Source organism: Ostrea edulis, chromosome 10, assembly GCF_947568905.1.
Source record: "Ostrea edulis chromosome 10, xbOstEdul1.1, whole genome shotgun sequence".
Taxonomy (NCBI): domain Eukaryota; kingdom Metazoa; phylum Mollusca; class Bivalvia; order Ostreida; family Ostreidae; genus Ostrea; species Ostrea edulis.
In genome coordinates this window covers 11,996,513-12,017,167 of record NC_079173.1, presented here as the reverse complement: position 1 = coordinate 12,017,167, position 20,655 = coordinate 11,996,513, and the positions used below count along the sequence as shown (strand labels likewise).

Here is a 20,655-nt window from a genome sequence, read left to right as displayed (position 1 = left end):
CACAAAATTTGACGTCATCCTACTGAAACATTTTGGCGTGTCGGCTTTCGAGGGTACTACATTTACCGCTAATAAATAAAAAGAAGAGACACCCCGAATATTAATCGGGGGACAGTCACGAGGTACAGAGAGGCTCATTAGGGGTTCATTAACCGGTTACATATCTATAGCTGTGTAACAATAGAATAATTAGTTCCAATTTTTTAAATTGAATTTTATATCATCTTAAATCACAAAATAACGCAAATAAACAAATAAATGTAAGTTTTGGATTAAAAAAACCAACAACAACACAACAAACTAACGTGTTTGTTATTTCCGGAAAATATACGTTCAACCATACGGGGTTTTATTGCATCCACTGTGTTTACAGTGATATAATGTCTTCTGCACAGGCTTTCGTTTTCTTTGTTGTATTATTATTTACTACGAGTTCAGACTGTCAGAAATATAAACCCACATGGGAGAGTATCGACTCTCGTCCAATTCCTGGTTGGTACGACGATGCCAAAGTGGGCATGTTCATTAACTGGGGAGTTTACACCGTGCCCTCTTGTACCAGTGAGTGGTTCTGGTGGTACTGGAAAGGACAGCCACAAGCATACGTGGTAGAATTCATGAAAAAGTTTTATCCACCGAATTGGACGTATGCAGATTTCGCTAAACAATTCCGTGCCGAGTTTTATGATCCCAAGAAGTGGAAAGATATCATTGTTGCTTCCGGTGTTAAGTAAGTTCAACAGTTTGGGAAGATTTCCCTTCACCTAGGCCTAAAGCGAGATATTCTCGCAAAAAACGCGATTATCCCTCTCAAGAGAGAGTAAATATATCCCGTACATCTGAGAAAAACACCCGAGGAGTACATCTCTGGGTGTTCCACATGAAAAGTACTAAAATGTCCGGTACTTCTGCAAATATATAAATCAAAACAAAAACACTCACGATGTGCACTGGATTTTGGCCTCCTTCCCTCATACACAGCAACGTTGATATGAAATTTCTTGATTGTGTTGTCAATTTTGAAGAGACAATGTGTCACACTTATTCTGCATTGCACGGAGTTTACCATTTTCAATCAAAACACTTGTTTATATGGTAATGTTCACTTTCTCGCTAAAGAGGGATAATTGCATTTTAGCGAGGCGAAGTGTTCCCAACCTGTTCAATAATAATGAACTAGGAGTTTTCCTTTTATTTACAGTATATTTTGAAAGATTTCCTTAAAATGAGAAAAAATTGTACAAAAGTGTTGGCTGCATGTCAATTGTATATATATAGTAGCTGCAAGAATGTAGCCCTCTTCAATTTCTTTTGAGTTGAGGGGCTTATCTATAACCCATAATGGTGAGAATTCTGGTACTCCCTGTGGTGATTGAGGAGTACAGTTGCTCGTTTTCAGTGATTAAAAATTTAAAATCGCTTGAAGCATGAAATGTTGACCTAGGTATTATACACTCCCCCTTTGAACCTCAATCTTAGGTTTGATCCTACCAGAAGATCTAAAATTCTGTGGAATATTCCATACTACCCCCCCCCCCCCCCCCCCCCCCCCCCCATCAAGATCTACAATTCTGCAGCTATTTTAATTGTCATATTTGGCAGTGGGACATGAGAGGGTATGGTAGTCGCCCACTTGCTTGATAATATGGGTGTTTTTTTGTTTTTCGAGCACTTCAGCTTCCTCCCATATTGATGGTTCCCTAAATCTAAACATCTGCAGTGCAAAATCAGACAATAAACCTCATTGGAAATAAGCTCATGAGACAGGGATTTATCAGCCTATTTTGGGAAACGCCACTTTTTCAAAATTGGGAAAATTGAATCGACAATTTGCTGAAATTGGGAAAAATAACAAAATTATATATATACTTGTTTTCATATATATTTCAGATTATTCCAACATAACCTTTAATTTTCACAGAAACACAACACAGTGTTATAATGGTCATAAGCAAATTCTAATAATACTGTCCAAAGATATGTGTTTACAAGTCTATTCATATATTCATTGAGGAAAATCCTCTCTACAGAGGTGGTAGAGACATGAACAATGCAAAGAAGTTCCAGGAAACAGAATACACGATTTGCGATTAAAAAAACAACACAATTTTTTAATTTTGGGAATTTTTACCCGCAAATTGGGAAAATTTGAGCCTATTTTTGATTGGGAGTGGGGCTGAATATCGGCCCCTGAGAAGGTACTGATAAATCCCTGTGAGATGTCATGGGTTATCTGGGCATGCCCATCTAAGTTGAATAAAGACTTAATTATTTATGTTTGAACATGATGTTGAAGTTTATATATATGGCAGCTGAAACAATACGCCTCCTTCACGATGTGATGCATATTACAATGCTTGTGCCACCATTCAATATTTTTGATACGATTCAGTTTACAGGAGAAACCAATAATAATTTGGAGGAAAAACTTCATTACTAAGCAAGTGTTTATTGAGAGAGAACATGTCAAGTTAATTTGCATGCATATATAGCAAGAAATTATATCAGTTTCCCCTAGCAGTGATTCAGATTGGCGTCTGCCATTGGCAAATGGCCAATAAATATTGAAAATGGCCATCTAAAATTCTCCAGAAAGGCCAAGATGTCGGCCTATGAAATTTTCGTTTTTCGGTCAGTATGGCTGATCGTTTTTTAGCTCACCTGAGCTGAAGGCTCAAGTGAGCTTTTCTGATCAAAATTTGTCCGTTGTCTGTCGTCGGTGTCAGCGTCGTTGTAAACTTTTCACATTTTCATCTTCTTCTCCAGAACCACTGGGTCAATTTCAACCAAACTTGGCACAAATCATTCTTGGGTGAAGGGTTTTCAAGTTTCAAGGGAAGATAATTACAAAAATGCAAAATTAGGGTAGGGTCATTTAAAAATCTTCTTCTTAAGAACCACCGGGCCAGAGGAGCTGACATTTACATGAAAGCTTCCTGACATAGTGCAGATTCAAGTTTGTTCAAATCATGTCATCAGGTGTGGGTTGGGGCCACAATAGGGGAACAAAGTTTTACATAGAAATTTATAGGGAAAATCTTTAAAAATCTTCTTTTCAAGAACCCCTGAGCCAGAAGAGCTAAGATTTACCTGAAAGCTTCCTGACATGGTGCAGATTCATGTTTGTTCAAATCATGGCCCCCAGAAGTAGGTTGTGGCCACAATAGGGGATCAAAGTTTTACATAGAAATATATAGGAAAATCTATAAAAATCTTCTTCTCAAGAACCATTGGGCCAAAGAAATTAACATTTACATAAAAGCTTACTGACATAGTGCAGATTCAAGTTTGTAAAAATCATGGCCTCCAGGGGTAGGTTGGGGCCACAATAGGGACTAAGGTTTTACATGCAAATATATATATGGATAGTCTTCAGATATGGGCCAAGGTGACTCGGGTGAGCGATGTGGCCCATGGGCCTCTTGTTAGTGTTTATAGGCCACGAGAAAATAACCGCTATCCGTCTTGGTTTGTCATAATACAAGTACTCAATTGATCATTTATAAAGAAGATTTTGATTGGTTTCCAAAATACTTCCGTCCAATCAAAATTAAGATAAAATGGTGCCTCTGTTGATCTCGCTTGTGTGTGCACCAATCAGCGGAGAACCAGTTTTGGAAAAAATGGCTTCAAAGAAGAGAGTACGGTTTGATGATCATGATTTGCCCCAAACCCTATTAAACATCAGATTTTCCGGTTGCGGTAGCTCATGCATGCAGTGCTTGGTAACTAGAAGGTCGTGACTTTGAGCCCCACTCATGCCATAGCTGCATCAAACCTAAGTAGTAAACATGTTTAGTGATTGCTCCTTCGCCAAACACTCATCATTTACTAGATTTAAAAGTGAGAATCATGGGTCTTTCGGATGCAACCTTAAAAACGGAGGTACTGTGTCGTGGCAGGCTTTGGCACATTAAAGAACCCTCACTGCTATGACCTTGAGCGCTCAGTATTGATCTAAATTTGTGATACTTCACCTACAACTGGTGACATTGTCTCAAATATCGATGGGATGAAAAACAATCAAACAATAAAAACAACAAACAACACCTTGCAACACAGGAACGACCGAGAAGAATTCCAAAACAGTTAACTGCAGTCATGATAATTAACTGAAGAATTGAAAAATAAAAAAATATTTTTATATAATTTACTTTAATGTTTTGAGTTTATTTTGCAGCATTGCTTCATATATATTTAGGGCCTAACTTTCATGGAGTTATAGGCCAAAATGGCCTATAATTTTTGTATCATTTAGGCCCTCTGCCCTATCAAATTGCATTCCAATCTGAATCACTGCCTAGTGGCAAGTTAGTTTACGTTAGAAAAAAGGGTTACTGTAATAAACAAGTAAAGATACACCTAGTTCTCTTCAAAGTCAGGGTTACAAGGACAGATTTGTAAAAATTGTGAATTTCGGGATCCCAGGGTTGAGTTGCTGACTCCAGGGTAGGGCCAATCTTGGTATTTAGTATTTATGTGTAAAACATTTAAAAACTTTAATGCTATTAATTTTAAAGTGAAACTAAATGGATAATTTAGAATTCACTTATTCATGAGCAGGTAACCCTTTACCAAAATCATTAAATTTCATGATCCCAGGGGTAGGGTGTTGGTTCAAGGGTGGGGCCACCCAGCTAGTGATTATTGTCTTTATCTTTACAAAAAACCAAATAAGTTTGCTGAGATGATATGATTTAAACTAAATGAATATTTATTAAAGCAGAAAATGATGTACCAAAATTATGAATTTTGCAACCCTCTTGACTTTAGGATGGGTCCAAATTATTCATATCTTAATTTATTAATGTTACATATATTATGTAAAGTCTTTCATCAGTATAGGCACTTTTGGGGGCATTTAAGTTTTAAGAATGCATCTTATTTTATACTGTTGCTGAATGTTAAAATTTAGCTTAGGTTTGCAGAATAGGATTTTTTCTAGATTTCATAGGCCTTAGAGCTAGTGAATAGTGATTGATACTTTTAACTAATATTCAGGTGACCAATAAGGCCTTTGGGTCTCTTTTTTAAGCATTTTGTGAATCATTGTGTATCATGTAGTATAGTCCTATTTATAAAATGAAACGGTTTTCTTTAAAAGGTGAACATTTCTTTATCCTGTTGATGCATCATCCATTATCATGAATATAGTGATTTTAACTTTTTGTATAGAAAGCAACATTTCTGTATCTGTAGGTATGTAGTTTTGGCATCCAAGCATCATGATGGCTTCAGCATGTACCCAACAAATGTGACATATCAATGGAATGCAAGAGATGTTGGTCCTAAACAAGATCTTGTGGGTGAGTATGTATATATATATATCAACAATATCTGCAAAAAGGAGTCCTATGTATGGAATATACTCCAACATTTGTTTATTGTGGATAGAATATTTCTTTATTTTTGAAATCTTTTTTGATCATTAATGTCATGGAAGATTTAAAATAAAATATAACATCATAATCATCATTTCTGTCTCTCCATGGGGAGAATTAGGTTATGGATAATTCATCTCTATTCTGCTCTGTCTTTGGCTTTGCTGTCAACATGAATCCCAGTATTTTCCTTTCTCTGTCCACAGTTCTTCTCCATGTTTCCTTTCTCTGTCCACAGTTCTTCTCCATGTTTCCTTTCTCTGACCACAGTTCTCCATGTTTCCTTTCTCTGACCATAGTTCTCCATGTTTCCTTTCTCTGTCCACAGTTCTTCTCCATGTTTCCTTTCTCTGTCCACAGTTCTTATCCATGTTTCCTTTCTCTGTCCACAGTTCTTCCCCACGTTTCCTTTGGTCCTCCTCACTTCCTGCAGGTGTCCATTCTAGAGCTGTTCTGACATGTCTATTACTTCTCATTCTTAGTATCCATTTCCATCGCCTTGATTTTATGATGTTACTGATCTTTCCCATGTTGGCTAATTGTCTCACTCTCTCATTTGTAGTCTTCAGAAGCCAGACTATTCTCAATATCTTTAATACACTAGTGGAGGAAGGTGTCAAAAGTAGTTTTTCATCTCCTTTGGTCATCTTCCAGGTCTCTGTGCTGTACACAAAAATTGAAATAACGTTTGATTTAAAAATCTTCAATTTTGTGCGTTTTAGAAGTTGACTATTTGACCCTATCTTGGATAGTCTGTTGAAGGATGCCCTGACATGACCCAGTCTTCTGTCTTTCCTTCTTTTTTCCTCCTCCTTTGCTCACAGTTACACCGAGGTATACACAGGTGTCCACTTCCTGTCACTCTTCCATTAGTTGTTGCTGTGGTTCAGTCTCATTGCCTTTGTTTTTGCTGATTTGACATTTTATCATATTGATTTATACGGTGTTCATTGCATCAGATTTGAGTTGCTGGTGGTTTTTAACATTTTACTGTTTGACAGGGGGGCAATATCATATCAGTATAATCTTGCTCATCTAATCATGCTAATTTGGATAGATCCATCGGATACCATATTTTCCATCTTGTGTTACATTGCTCATGATCCAGTCAATTACTAGAATGAATAGGACACCTGATACATTACATCCCTGCATGACTCCAAACTTTACTGTAAATGGCAAACCAGTCTCATGTACAAGGATCAACTAGAAGACAGAGATTTTCCCCTTACACATGATGTTCAGAAGGAGAGGGGGCGGGGGGTATTCTTCCTAGGCACCTGATTCTATTTCTGGAGCAGTGTTTGCTCTACTCTCAATGTTGTTTGTTTATGAGATGTATGAGTTTGATCACTCTTGTACAGAGCTGTGCATGCTGTTCACAATGGTGTACATATTTTAGTTCTGGATCAAAAGGGAAGTTAGGTCAAAATGGCTATTAATGTAATAGGCACCGTAGATGTTAACAGCAAACCAACAACTGGACTTATGAGAAACGGGATTAGAACAGCTTTTCCTATTGTCAGTTTCACATATTTATGTAGCAATATTCCATTATCACCTCCACGTGACCTTTGTGTTTCTCAACTGATTTGCTATGCAAGAACATGTTCTGTGTATGATAAATTTTACCCTGAGGCAGGTTAATACTGACAATAAGTTAATGTTACAGGGGTTTCATTTAGTGATGAAACGATTGTTGCCGACAATTGAATGTCGATCGTTTTTGGCTCTACGATTTCGATTATCGATTCTATTTTAATTTCATAATCGATTGTCGTCTGTACACTAATTAATATCTAATCCGAGATTCATCTGACTGTTAATCCTGCTTTTATATCGAGACATGTGCAGGGGAGAGTCAAAGTGGACTCCACATTGAAAAGTGGAAATTCAGTGACACCAGTTAGTGTGTATGCTGCACATATCCATAAAACTAAATAGAAATAACCCCCAAAATAATATATATTTATTAACTACATGTAAATACTGATTATATTGATCATTGATCGATACAGTTCTTCCGATTATGACTGTTTATCAATTGTGAAATTTTTCCGAATTTTCATCACTAGTTTCATTTAAAGTCAGCATTTCACAATAGTCTGTGGTTGTTATAATAATGTAATTTGCAAATATTATCTACCATTAGATCGAATGCTGTTCGTTTACATGTTATCTGTTTACATGATCAAGATAGAGGACTCACGGTGGGTATGACCAGTCAACGAGGAATGCTCTCTCCTTTTAAACACCTGCTCCCACCTCTGATGTGTCCAGGGGCCTGTGCTTACCCTGCTCACAATTGTGTATACTTGGTAGACTTTATTAGATTGGTCACTGTTTGTTATCTTTGTTTTTTCATAAATTACATGACTTGTATTGATTGTTGTATACTGTGGATTCTTTAGGTGATTTACTTAGTTACTTATAAAAAATTTAGGTGATTTACTGAGTTACTTATCAAAATTTTAGGTGATTTACTGAGTTACTTATAAAAATTTTAGGTGATTTACTGAGTTACTTATAAAATTTTAGGTGATTTACTGAGTTACTTATAAAAATTTTAGGTGATTTACTGAGTTACTTATAAATTTTTTAGGTGATTTACTGAGTTACTTATAAAATTTTTAGGTGATTTACTGAGTTACTTATAAAATTTTTAGGTGATTTACTGAATTACTTGTAACATTTTTTTGGTGATTTACTGAGTTACTTGTAAAAAATTTTAGATAATTTACTGAGTTGCTTGTAACATGTTTTAGGTGATTTACTGAGTTACTTGTAAAAATTTTTAGATAATTTACTGAGTTACTTGTAACATGTTTTAGGTGATTTACTGAGTTACTTGTAAAAAATTTTAGGTAATTTACTGAGTTACTTGTAACATTTCTTAGGTGATTTACTGAGTTACTTGTAACATTATTTAGGTGATTTACTGAGTTACTTGTAACATTTTTTAGGTAATTTACTGAGTTACTTGTAACATTCTTTAGGTGATTTACTGAGTTACTTGTAACATTTTTTAGGTGATTTACTGAGTTACTTGTAACATTTTTTAGGTAATTTACTGAGTTACTTGTAACATTCTTTAGGTAATTTACTGAGTTACTTGTAACATTATTTAGGTGATTTACTGAGTTACTTGTAACATTTTTTAGGTAATTTACTGAGTTACTTGTAACATTCTTTAGGTGATTTACTGAGTTACTTGTAACATTTTTTAGGTAATTTACTGAGTTACTTGTAACATTTTTTAGGTAATTTACTGAGTTACTTGTAACATTTTTTAAATAATTTACTGAGTTGCTTGTAATATTTTCTTAAGGTCCCTTAAAGGAAGCACTACAAGGAACAGGGGTCAGGTTTGGGATCTATCATGCAATGATTGAGTGGTTCAACCCAATATGGCTGGCAGACCAAAAGAACAATTTAACTACACAAAGATATGTCAAAGTAAGTTACCTGTTTAGCTCTATACGGTAAAACATGCCTGTAATGAATTTACAACTATTGCAAAGCGGTATTCATTCCCCTATGAGAGGAAGTAATGAAAATTGTATTGGATATAATGAAGTTTGGTTATTACAAACTAGTTTGTTTTTTTTTCCGCTGGCTGTGGAGGTTCGTTCGCTAAAACCATATTTTACTGTACAGTGAAGTTTAAGCATTTTCATGTGCTTGAAATGTGATTCAATGATTTTGGTCTGTTTGTCTTCTTACAATCACAGGCACCCGAAGTATGGACACTACTACCCTCCCACTCCACTGAATCTTTTTTGCTGCGATAATTTCTCCGAAATGTGTAAATTCCCTGTTTATCCCATCCCAGTTTTGATTTATGTAATCGTTTCACGCTTTTTGTCAGCTTTAGTGATTGACCATCTACTGATTGCATAAATCAAAAATGGGGTGGAATAGGCAAGGAATCCTCACATTTCGGAGAAATTATCGCGGCAAAAAAAAGAAGAAAAAATCAGATGGGGGGAGGGGTGGGGAGTGGTAGTAGTGTCCATACTTCAGTGCCTTCAATGGGATATACATCTAAATATATCAAAATCTAAGTAGTGTATGTCTCCTCTGGAGTTTTATATTGATGTTAGAACTAGTTTGTATACAGATATTGATGATGAACAGTTGACATGTCTTTGATTTATAACAGGACTACATCCACCCACAACTACACGAAATCATCAACACATACAAACCAGATATACTCTGGAATGATGGCGGCTGGCTCGCTCCAAGCTGGTACTGGAACTCCACCATATTCTTGGCCTGGTTATACAATAAGAGGTATATTACCTGATATATACATCCATTATACTTTCTCTCTCTCTCTTTCTCTCTCTCTCTCTCTCTCTCTCTCTCTCTCTGTGTGTGTATGTGTGAATACCAATTACTAAATTAATGTATTGTATTTGTAATTATAGAGTTAGATAATAACACATTCATATTAATTAGTAAATCCTACACACACTGGCTGTGAATCACATTTTATTTTATTTTGTTAAAATTTTATTGCTGGTAAAGCATAATTATATAAAAAAAACTGTTGGAAAAGTTCTTGTGAATTGTAGATGATGAATTAAAGATGATTTTCAATAGCACAGTTCTATTGATTGATTTTAAACATTTCATCACAGGCATTCAACATTTTAATAAAAAAAAGTTGTCTTCCCGTAAACCAACTATACTATAGTTTGTTTACAGGAAGACAATTTTTATTATGTATTTAAAACGTCGAGTTCCTGCGCATTTTATCTATTAATTTGATCAAATCTTCTTGTGAAATTTAATATCATTTGTTTTCCTTATTCTGCAGTCCTGTCAAAGAAAACATTGTTGTGAATGATCGATGGGGCTCTGACTGTTTTTGCAAACATGGAGGAATATGGACCTGTTCGGATCGTTTTCACCCCGGTACAAAATTATTATTTATTTAGCTACAGCATTGCTATTATGAAATCCTTTTATTATCACACTATCATTTGGCCTGTGGTTCCTTAGTTAATACCATATTCTTATAATTCTATAGTAAAGAAGGCAAATGCCATTAGTATAAATATAATTATATCATTTATATCATTATATCAATTGTATTATATCACATGTAATATTTAATATTATATCAGTACAGTACTATATTTGATATATCAACTGCTAACATCAAAGGAAAATCACGTTTCCAGTGGACAAATGGAAAAATTATGGATGAATTTAGGCAAGTCAAGTTCCCAGAAAATGTATGTCTCATACATCTTAGTATTTCTAATTTTCATTTGTTGCATCTTTGACATATCTTCAGATCATTTGATGCCACATAAATGGGTGAATGCCATGACGATAGACAAAGGTTCCTGGGGCTTTAGAAGAAATGCGGATCTGAGTCAGTTTTACTCTATAGAAGATCTCCTGGAGGAAGTGATTTACACCATCAGGTACGGTTAGTTTAGAAATCATTTAAGTGATGCTGATTAACCATGATAATATGATAACAAGCTTAATCTTTTTAACAAAGATTACAGTGCCACATCTATTATTATACTCCCCGCAACAAGTTGTGGGGGGGGGGGGGGGGTATACTGGAATCGGGTTGTCCGTCTGTCCGTCCGTCCGTCCGTCTGTAGACGCAATGGTTTCCGGACTCTAAAGCATTATCCTTTCCACCTACCGTCACCATATCATATATATGGACTACCCATGGGATGAAGATGTTCCCTATCGATTTTGGGGTCAAAAGGTCAAAGGTCAAGCGCACTGGACATCGAAGTAGCAATATGGTTTTCGGGCTCTAAAGCGTTATCCTTTCCACCTACAGTCACTATATCATACATATGGACTACCCATGGGATGAAGATGTTCCCTATCGATTTTGGGGTCAAAAGGTCAAAGGTCAAGCGCACTGGACATCGATGTAGCAATATGGTTTCCGGGCTCTAAAGCGTTATCCTTTCCACCTACAGTCACCATATCATACATATGGACTACCCATGGGATGAAAATATTCCCTATTGATTTTGGGGTCAAAAGGTCAAAGGTCACACGCACTGGACATCAAAGTAGCAATATGGTTTCCGGGCTCTAAAGCGTTATCCTTTCCACCTACCGTCACCATATCATATATATGGACTACCCATGGGATGAAGATGTTCCCTATCGATTTTGGGGTCAAAAGGTCAAAGGTCAAGCGCACTGGACATCGAAGTAGCAATATGGTTTCCGGGCTCTAAAGCGTTATCCTTTCCACCTACAGTCACCATATCATACATATGGACTACCCATGGGATGAAAATATTCCCTATTGATTTTGGGGTCAAAAGGTCAAAGGTCACGCGCACTGGACATCAAAGTAGCAATATGGTTTCCGGGCTCTAAAGCGTTATCCTTTCCACCTACAGTCACCATATCATACATTTGGACTGACTACCAATACACCTATCAACACTTCGCCACGAGTTACGTCCCTTTGCGGGGTCAGCCAAAGGTCAATCGGTGAAAAACCAAGTTTTCATTCTTTACCTTACCAAATGTAAGATGTTATTACTTTGAATTTTAGCCAATTACCAAGTTTTCATACAAGTTAATGGGTTGCCCCAATCTGGGGCATATTGTAGTTGACTGCAATTGATGGAAAAATAACAGATGTCAAAGCTACAGAGAGGAAAATTACAAAGGCCAACGTAGGGAAATACGATTTTTATCCGGGAGATGGCGGACAAGGGACGTAACTTTCGCGAAGTGTTGATACGTGTATGGGATGAAGATGTTCCCTATCGATTTTGGGGTCAAAAGGTCAAAGGTCAAGCACACTGGACATCGAAGTAGCAATATGGTTTCCGGGCTCTAAAGCGTTATCCTTTCCACCTGCAGTCACCATATCATACATATGGACTACCCATGCGATGAAAATGTTCCCTATCGATTTTGGGGTCAAAAGGTCAAAGGTCAAGCACACTGGACATCGAAGTAGCAATATGGTTTCCGGGCTCTAAAGCGTTATCCTTTCCACCTACAGTCACCATATCATACATATAGACTACCCATGCGATGAAAATGTTCCCTATCGATTTTGGGGTCCAAAGGTCAAGTGCACTGGACATCGAAGTAGCAATATGGTTCGGTTTGTCATGCCATTTGTTTTTTACACTCAGAAAAGAGGTAGTTTATACCTATTACCAACACCCTTTGGGAGATTGGGGTAAGCGGGGGGTATTCTTAGTGAGCATTGCTCACAGTACCTCTTGTTTACAATGCAAGTAGAGGTTATAAGAAATGTTAAATTCCTTATAAAATTTCTATCATAGTAATTTAGATAAAATTTAAATAAAATGTAATGCAGTTTACATCATATTTTTAGCTCACATGAGCTGAAAGCTCAAGTGAGCTTTTCTGATCGCCTGTTGTCCGTCTGTCTGTAATCTTTTTACATTTTCGACTTCTTCTCCAGAACCACTTGGCCAATTTCAATCAAACTTGGCACAAAGCATCCTTGGGTGAAAGGCTTTCAAGTTTTTACAAATGAAGGGTCATGTCCTGTTCAAAGGGGAGATAATCACAAAAATGCAAAAATAGGATGGGGTCATTTAAAAATCTTCTCAAGAACCACTGGGCTAGAAGAGCTGAAATTTACATGAAAGCTTTCTGACATAGTGCAGATTTAAGTTTTTTAAAATCATTACCCCTGGGGGCAAGATGGGGCCACTATAGGGGATCAAAGTTTTACATGCAAATATATAGGGAAGATCTTTAAAAATCTTCTTTTCAAAAACCACTGGGCTAGGAAAGTAGAATTTTACATGAAAGCTTCCTGACATAGTGCAGATTCAAGTTTGTTAAAATCATGGCCCCTTGGGGTAATATGGGGCCACAATAGGGGATCAAAGTTTTACATATTGATATATAGGGAAAATCATTAAAAATCTTCTTTTAAAGAAACACTTGGCCAGAAAAGTTTACATTTACATGAAAGCTTCCTGACATAGTGCAGATTCAAGTTTGTAAAAATCATGGAACCTGGGGGTAATATGAGGCCACAATAGGGGATCAAAGTTTTACATGCTAATGTATAGGGAAAATCATTAAAAATCTTCTTTTGGAAAATCACTTGGCCAGAAAAGTTTACATTTACACGAAAGCTTTCTGACGTAGTGCAGATTCAAGTTTTTAAAAATCATGGCCCCTGGGGCGTCAATAGAGATCAAAGTTTTACATGCGAATATATACAAAAAATCTTTAAATAGGGGCCAAAGTGACTCAGGTGAGCGATGTGGCCCATGGGCCTCTTGTTTAGTTTAGAATTGTATAAGTATTCTTCATTGCAAAGTAAGAATGTACGTATTAAGCATGTTATGGGGGGGGGGGGGGGGGGGGGGGGGGGGAGGTTGCACTTTCCCTTTTTTTTGACAAAAAAGACCATAACCCTTATCATTTGATATGAGAAGAAATAAATGTACCAGCCTAATAGCCTCTCCCCATCTTTACTGATTGGAACTTTTAAGCAGAAAAAAAATTTGTAGGGCATTGAAGAGACAATTTCACAAGTTAAGAAAATCGAGCTTCGCATTTAGTAAATTTCTTGAATTTTATCACTATCACACACAAAAACACACACACTACAACAACACCCCTCCCCATTTTTTGTGAAATCAGTGATAGCCAAGTGAACAATTTTTCAAGTTTGGATAAATAAAAGGAAGAAAACACATGCTGTTTTATAAATATATATATACAGTTATAGATATATATAGTCAAAAAATGTTTTTTAAAAATTAAAAATCTACTGACAAGCCCGCAGGGTGAAAGTGCTATAGATAAACGTTTGAGTACTGGATTTTTATTTTTTTACTTTATTCTACCCCGATACCAAGAAAAAAGAATTTATTGAATGTATATATAATCTATTTCTATGGTATTATATAACTCCCAGAATGCCACACTATATATATAATCTATTTCTATGGTATTATGTAACTCCCAGAATGCCACACTATATATATAATCTATTTCTATGGTATTATATAACTCCCAGAATGCTACACTACTGTTCTATATAACTCCCAGAATGCCACACTATGCACCCAAAGCATGCACATTAGCTATAGAAACAGTTAACATATGTGCTATCGCCAGATAAGATAATAAGGAACTGTCTGTAACCATAGTAACAGTGGACTGCTTCTTCTACATTTACCTCATGCTTTTCAAAGACATAATACACTGCATCATAAAGGGCTACATCTCCTAATCAATGAAATTAAAATGGTAGTATGATGGGTGTTATTGTCTTCAGGGTTCAGGGAATTCATTGAAATCTGCACATATTTTTACTGCAGTTAAAATATAGCTGTTGAAAAGCAAAAAACGTTTGAATATGGTTGTTTTGGGGGAAGTACAAGCTTATCTTGGGGGATGTACAAGCTCATGTTGGGGGAAGTACAAACTTATCTTGGGGAAAGTACAACTTATCTTGGGGGATGTACAACTTATCTTGGGGGATATACAAGCTTATCTTGGGGGATGTACAAGCTTATCTTGTGGGATGTACAAGCTTATCTTGTGGGATGTACAAGCTTATCTTGTGGGATGTACAAGCTTATCTTGGGGGAAGTACAAGCTTATCTTGGGTGATGTACAACTTATCTTGGGGGAAGTACAATCTTATCTTGGGGGATGTACAAGCTTATCTTGGGGGATGTACAAGCTTATCTTGGGGGAAGTACAACTTATCTTGGGGGATGTACAACTTATCTTGAGGGATATACAAGCTTATCTTGAGGGATATACAAACTTATCTTGGGGGATATACAAGCTTATCTTGGGGGATGTACAAGCTTATCTTGGGTGATGTACAACTTATCTTGGGTGATGTACAACTTATCTTGGGGGAAGTACAATCTTATCTTGGGGGATGTACAAGCTTATCTTGGGGGAAGTACAACTTATCTTGGGGGATGTACAACTTATCTTGAGGGATATACAAGCTTATCTTGAGGGATATACAAACTTATCTTGGGGGATATACAAGCTTATCTTGGGGGATGTACAACTTATCTTGGGGGATGTACAACTTATCTTGGGGGATGTACAAGCTTATCTTGGGGGATGTACAACTTATCTTGGGGGATATACAAGCTTATCTTGGGGGATGTACAAGCTTATCTTGGGTGATGTACAACTTATCTTGGGAGATATACAAGCTTATCTTGGGAGATGTACAAACTTATCTTGGGGAAAGTACAAGCATATCTTGTGGGATGTACAAGCTTATCTTGGGGGAAGTACAAGCTCATGTTGGGGGAAGTACAAACTTATCTTGGGGAAAGTACAACTTATCTTGGGGGATGTACAACTTATCTTGGGGGATATACAAGCTTATCTTGGGGGATGTACAAGCTTATCTTGGGGGGATGTACAAGCTTATCTTGGATGATGTACAACTTATCTTGGGGGAAGTACAAGCTTATCTTGGGGTATATACAAGCTTATCTTGGGGGATGTACAACTTATCTTGGGGGAAGTACAATCTTATCTTGGGGGATGTACAAGCTTATCTTGGGGGATGTACAAACTTATCTTGGGGGATGTACAAACTTATCTTGGGGGATGTACAAGCTTATCTTGGGGGATGTACAAACTTATCGTGGGGGATGTACAAGCTTATCTTGGGTGGTGCACTGTGTATCACTCCTCACAAATAAGGTTGTTTATTTTTAATAAGCATAAATTTTCATATTAATTGTTTCATTTTGAATAGATTTAAAGAAGTAATGGCAACATCTGTGAATTCTTGGACTCTGGTTGAGGTTCAATGCATGTTCTCTTGTTATGGACTTTTACTAAGGTTCAATATCATTTAATTTTCTTGAATTATTGTTTAAATTTGTAGTTTTGGAGGAAACATTCTGATTAATGCTGCACCAACATCTTGGGGCACCTTTTCCCCAATCTATGAGGAACGATTCCGTCAACTTGGGGCGTGGTTAAAGGTGAACGGAGAGGCGATTTATAAAACGACACCGTGGAGTCACCAGAACGACACATACAGCCCAAGAACTTGGTAAGTTTGGATAGGAGAGGTGGTTTTCATATTGTTATACCCCACACAACAAAGTTACGGAGGGTATAATGTTTTTGAGCCATACCTCAGAACACCTTTGACATTTGAAAAAAATGTTTGTTGTTTTACTTGGAAATTTTCCCTCTCCCAATTGGACGGTTATCTCTGAAATATCCACTTTATGTCCTCGAGATCAAAGGTCAGGGGGCATATTGTTTTTTGACCTGTCTCTTTGTTTTGTCTTCAACTTTTAGCCTTGGTGATAATTTTTAAACCCTACAAGGTTCACACTTAATGGACTTGGTAAATTCTTTTGTGCTGCTAAAGGTCAAGGTCATATGTTAGTCTCCAAAGGGGACATTAAGGTTTACTGTTTGTTCATCCTATTTGGTAATGATGTGCTTTTATTGGAGCTTATGAGTTAAAGCCAGTCTGGGAGTTAATATCATGAAATATAAGCTCGTCCATCTGTCTATTTGTCCAGCAAATCAGTTTTCCACACTTTTTTCATCATGCTTGTTTATATTCATTTGAGTTTTGGTACATTGCTTTACCATAACAAGTTACAGATCAAATTCAAAATATATTTCAGTGCATTGATTTTTAAGTCACTTGAGTGACTCAGGTGACCTATTGTTGTTGGTCTTCGTCGTCAATCATTTCAGGTACATATATAGATTCTTTATAGCAAGACTTTTCATGGGATACCATAAGTTTGACCTCTTGACCTTGAAGTTTGACCTTTTAAAAAACTTACCCTATTCAGTATCTTTTGAACTATTTAAGGTAGTACTTTTATATTTTGTGTATAGATTTCTTATGGCAAGACCTTTCATTTCATATCATGATCTATGTGACCTTGACCCTCTCCCAGAACAGAAAGGTCATGTTAGTCATATTAGTGTTGAGGTCATATTGTGTGAATCCATGTTCGGTGTTGAGTTATGTTGGGGCTCTATGAAATTTTTGTGGGGGGGGAAAATCTTTGAAAAATCACAACAGCTGAATAACATCAGGGCCAAGGTGACTCAGGTGAGCGTTGTGGCCCATGAGCCTCTTATTTTTTAATGCTCACAGATATTTATTTGATATTCTGTGCATTGCTTTACCATGTTGACATGTTCATGTTCAAATTTTGTGATGAATTTTGAGGAATTCCAGATCTTAGTAAATACCATACGACTTGACTTGGGGCCGGTAGGGAACATGTTTTGCTATGGAATACTTACAGAATGCTTGTTTCTGGAGGTCAAAGTTGTATTGGCCACAATGGAATGTGACCATGTGTTTCACAAAGACATTGTAGTCTAAGTGCAATTGAATTTTGGTATCTCGAACTCTGATATCTCGAGTACCATGGATATGTCGAAGTGATTCAGAAGTCCCAACCAAGTTATTCTTCAAGTATTTTACCCTTGATATCTCGAATCCTTGGATATCTCAAAGTTTTTTCTCAGTCCCATTAAGTTTGAGATAACGAAGTTTGACTGTACGTTTATTTTTAGAGCAATATCATGCTTTATATGTACTTTTTCATATCTAGGTACACAGCATCGAAGGCAGATAAGTCTGTGATTTACTGCATGATCTTGGACTGGCCTCTAAGCAATGAAATCCTCCTGGGATCACTGAAGGGTTTACAAGTTTCTTCAGTTGAACTGATGGGATCAGATGCAGTGATGTATTTTTTCCAGGAATCACAAGGGCTTAGGGTTTTATTCCCTTCCATCAACATCCGTAAAATGCCTTGTCAGTGGGCCTGGAGTTTGAAAATCACATTCCGAAAATAGTGAAATAGACGAGTCCTTAAATACAGACTGAGATTAGGAGCAGATTTGGAATCTCACATTTGAAATTGAGCAGTATAATTCTAATATAGTAGTTTTATTGCAACTTCTCAGGCCTTTCCGACAAGCGCAGAAAATAACTGAGAATATATTACGAACATTTAATGTATGCTTTTGATTTTCAAATCAAAGGTAATGGGTTTTTTTCGATAATATAGCAAATGTTGTCAGATGGTGCCATATTAATGTTTATATGAAATTTGTTTGATCAGAATCTTTCCATGTGGATATTTTTCATGATAATCACATTATTCACAACTTGAATACAATATTGGATCTGTATAAAACATTTATTATATATAAACTATATATACTTACACATTGAATGAATACATATGTTATTAGTGTTAATGATAATAAAATAAAATATGTGCAAAGTCTATGTACATATTGTATTATACATTGAATAATACAGCAATATTTGTATTTCATTATATAATATTGAAATTTCTTTTTTGTATCATAAGTTACTTTATGTTGGGTTTTTTATATGTTTTACTATCCTAGGGTTTTTCAAATAGAAAATTTGCATGCACATTTTTCTGATGCATATACTAGTATGTACATGTATTTGTGATTTTCATTGAAATTGCACTTTGAGAGTTCGTGGCTAGACTGTTATTTGCCATTGTACTTGCACGATATAGACAGCGTGTACTAACAAATAGTTTTTACTATCTCTGTTTAAGAATGTGTTGTTGTGTTTTTCTTCTTTGTATTACGTGTGTGATAAATTTCTGAGTGTGACCTCTGACCCTGCTTTAATGTGATTGGCTAATTTACTGTTGTTAACGTTATGGATGAATTGTTGCAAGTTCTTTGATGATTTAAGTTCATTTTTTTTTAAAACAAGTTGTTTCTGCTGAGATCCTTTTGATCTAAGATTTTTAGTTGTTTAAAATGATGTTGTACATGTAATATTGAATTTTTAAAGGTATGTAATTTTAAAAAAAAAGGTTTCACACAATACGCCTTTTAGTTATATGTAATACATTAGTAAGCAACATCAACTTCTTTTCTCCACACCACACACACTGGCAACTAGATCTGTCACGCAACACACAGTGGCCACTAGATCTGCAACTAGCTCACAAGTGTAAAACTTACAACTAGCTCATGAGTGGAAAACTTACAACTATTTCACGAGTGTAAAACTTGCAACTCTCTCATGAGTGTAAAACTTGCAATTATCTCACAAGTGTAAAACTTGCAACTATCTCACAACTTTAAAACTTGCAAGTATCTCACAAGTGTAAAACATAACTAGCTCATGCGTGTAAAATTGGCAAGTAGCTCACAATTAAGTGTAAAATTCTCTACTAACTCACGATTGTAAATTGTCTACTAACTCACGAGTGTAAATTGTCCCCTAGCTTACGAGTGTAGGATTTGGAAGTTTATCACCTGTGTAAAATTGTCTACTAACTTACAAGTGTAGAATTGGGAAGTAGCTCACCTGTGTAAAACTTGCAAGTAGCTTACAGGTTTACAGCTAGCCACTGACTCATGAGTGCAGTAAAACTGGTAACTAGCTTATATGTGTTTAAACCTGGCAACCGTCCTGCGGTTGTGCAATTGGTTACTCAGTCACAATTGTATAAAACAAGCAACTTCCTCGCAATGATGAAACTGGTGACTGTGAGTTTCATGTTTCATTTCATGTGCAACTCATCCATGTTCAATGTAGGCAACTAATTCATGAGTATAACTCTATGTGTTGTGGAACTCTTCTGTGTTTCTAATAGGAAATAGTTGTGTGAAGATTTTGTTAAGGTTTATTCTGATTTGTTTATTTTTATTATTTTCTGTTATATCTTGAAATGGATTGTTTCTATTTTATCCTGAAATTGATTGTTTGCATAATATTTCATACATTCCATTACAGATATTTCACTTCAGATTTTTGATGCAGATTAACTGTGATTAATTATATACATGTACAAACAGAGAATATTTTTTTCTAAATTGAATACATTTATTTGTTGTGTATTATAATACACGTATATAGTGACCGTCCATGATTGTGGATCTGCTAAATACATATTGTAAAACTTAAGAAATCTGTGTGACCTAATTATTGACTGTGTATCTCTGTATTTATTGGAATTTATATAGATGAAAATAAAATGTAGTTTGATTTGTGTGGGGTTTTTTTTTGGTCAAGATCTGGCTTCAAGACCTTAGCCTTAGAATAAACTCAAAGTCAAAATTTAGATTACATATATCTTAAGATTTATCTAGCAAAGATGTTTCATATGGTTTAATGTTAATACACATATTATATTATGTAGAGCCTTTCATCAGTGTATGGACTTTTGAGGGCATTGAAGTTATAGAAACACATCTTGTTTTACATTGTTGCTGAAAT

At 36.0% G+C, this 20,655-nt stretch overlaps 1 protein-coding gene across 1 annotated transcript; it reads left to right on the top strand.

Annotated features, from left to right (window-relative positions):
- The first annotated feature begins 344 nt into the window (after positions 1 to 344).
- On the top strand, positions 345 to 20,428 carry LOC125666821 (alpha-L-fucosidase-like). The gene is made up of 8 exons (XM_056151931.1): positions 345 to 730; positions 5,200 to 5,306; positions 8,710 to 8,837; positions 9,544 to 9,677; positions 10,207 to 10,304; positions 10,690 to 10,822; positions 16,270 to 16,440; positions 17,984 to 20,428. The coding sequence occupies exons 1-8, from the start codon at positions 381 to 383 to the stop codon at positions 18,228 to 18,230; spliced, it is 1,368 nt and encodes a 455-aa protein (XP_056007906.1). The 5' UTR covers positions 345 to 380; the 3' UTR covers positions 18,231 to 20,428.
- The last annotated feature ends 227 nt before the right edge of the window (positions 20,429 to 20,655 follow it).

What these genes read in the sequence shown, in the direction of transcription:
- LOC125666821 (XM_056151931.1), top strand. Translation starts at nt 381, where the DNA reads ATGTCTTCTGCACAGGCTTTCGTTTTCTTTGTTGTATTATTATTTACT. An exon ending in CTACACAAAGATATGTCAAA is followed by an intron (nt 8,838 to 9,543) that starts GTAAGTTACCTG and finishes GATTTATAACAG; the next exon opens with GACTACATCCACCCACAACT. An exon ending in GAAGTGATTTACACCATCAG is followed by an intron (nt 10,823 to 16,269) that starts GTACGGTTAGTT and finishes TTAAATTTGTAG; the next exon opens with TTTTGGAGGAAACATTCTGA.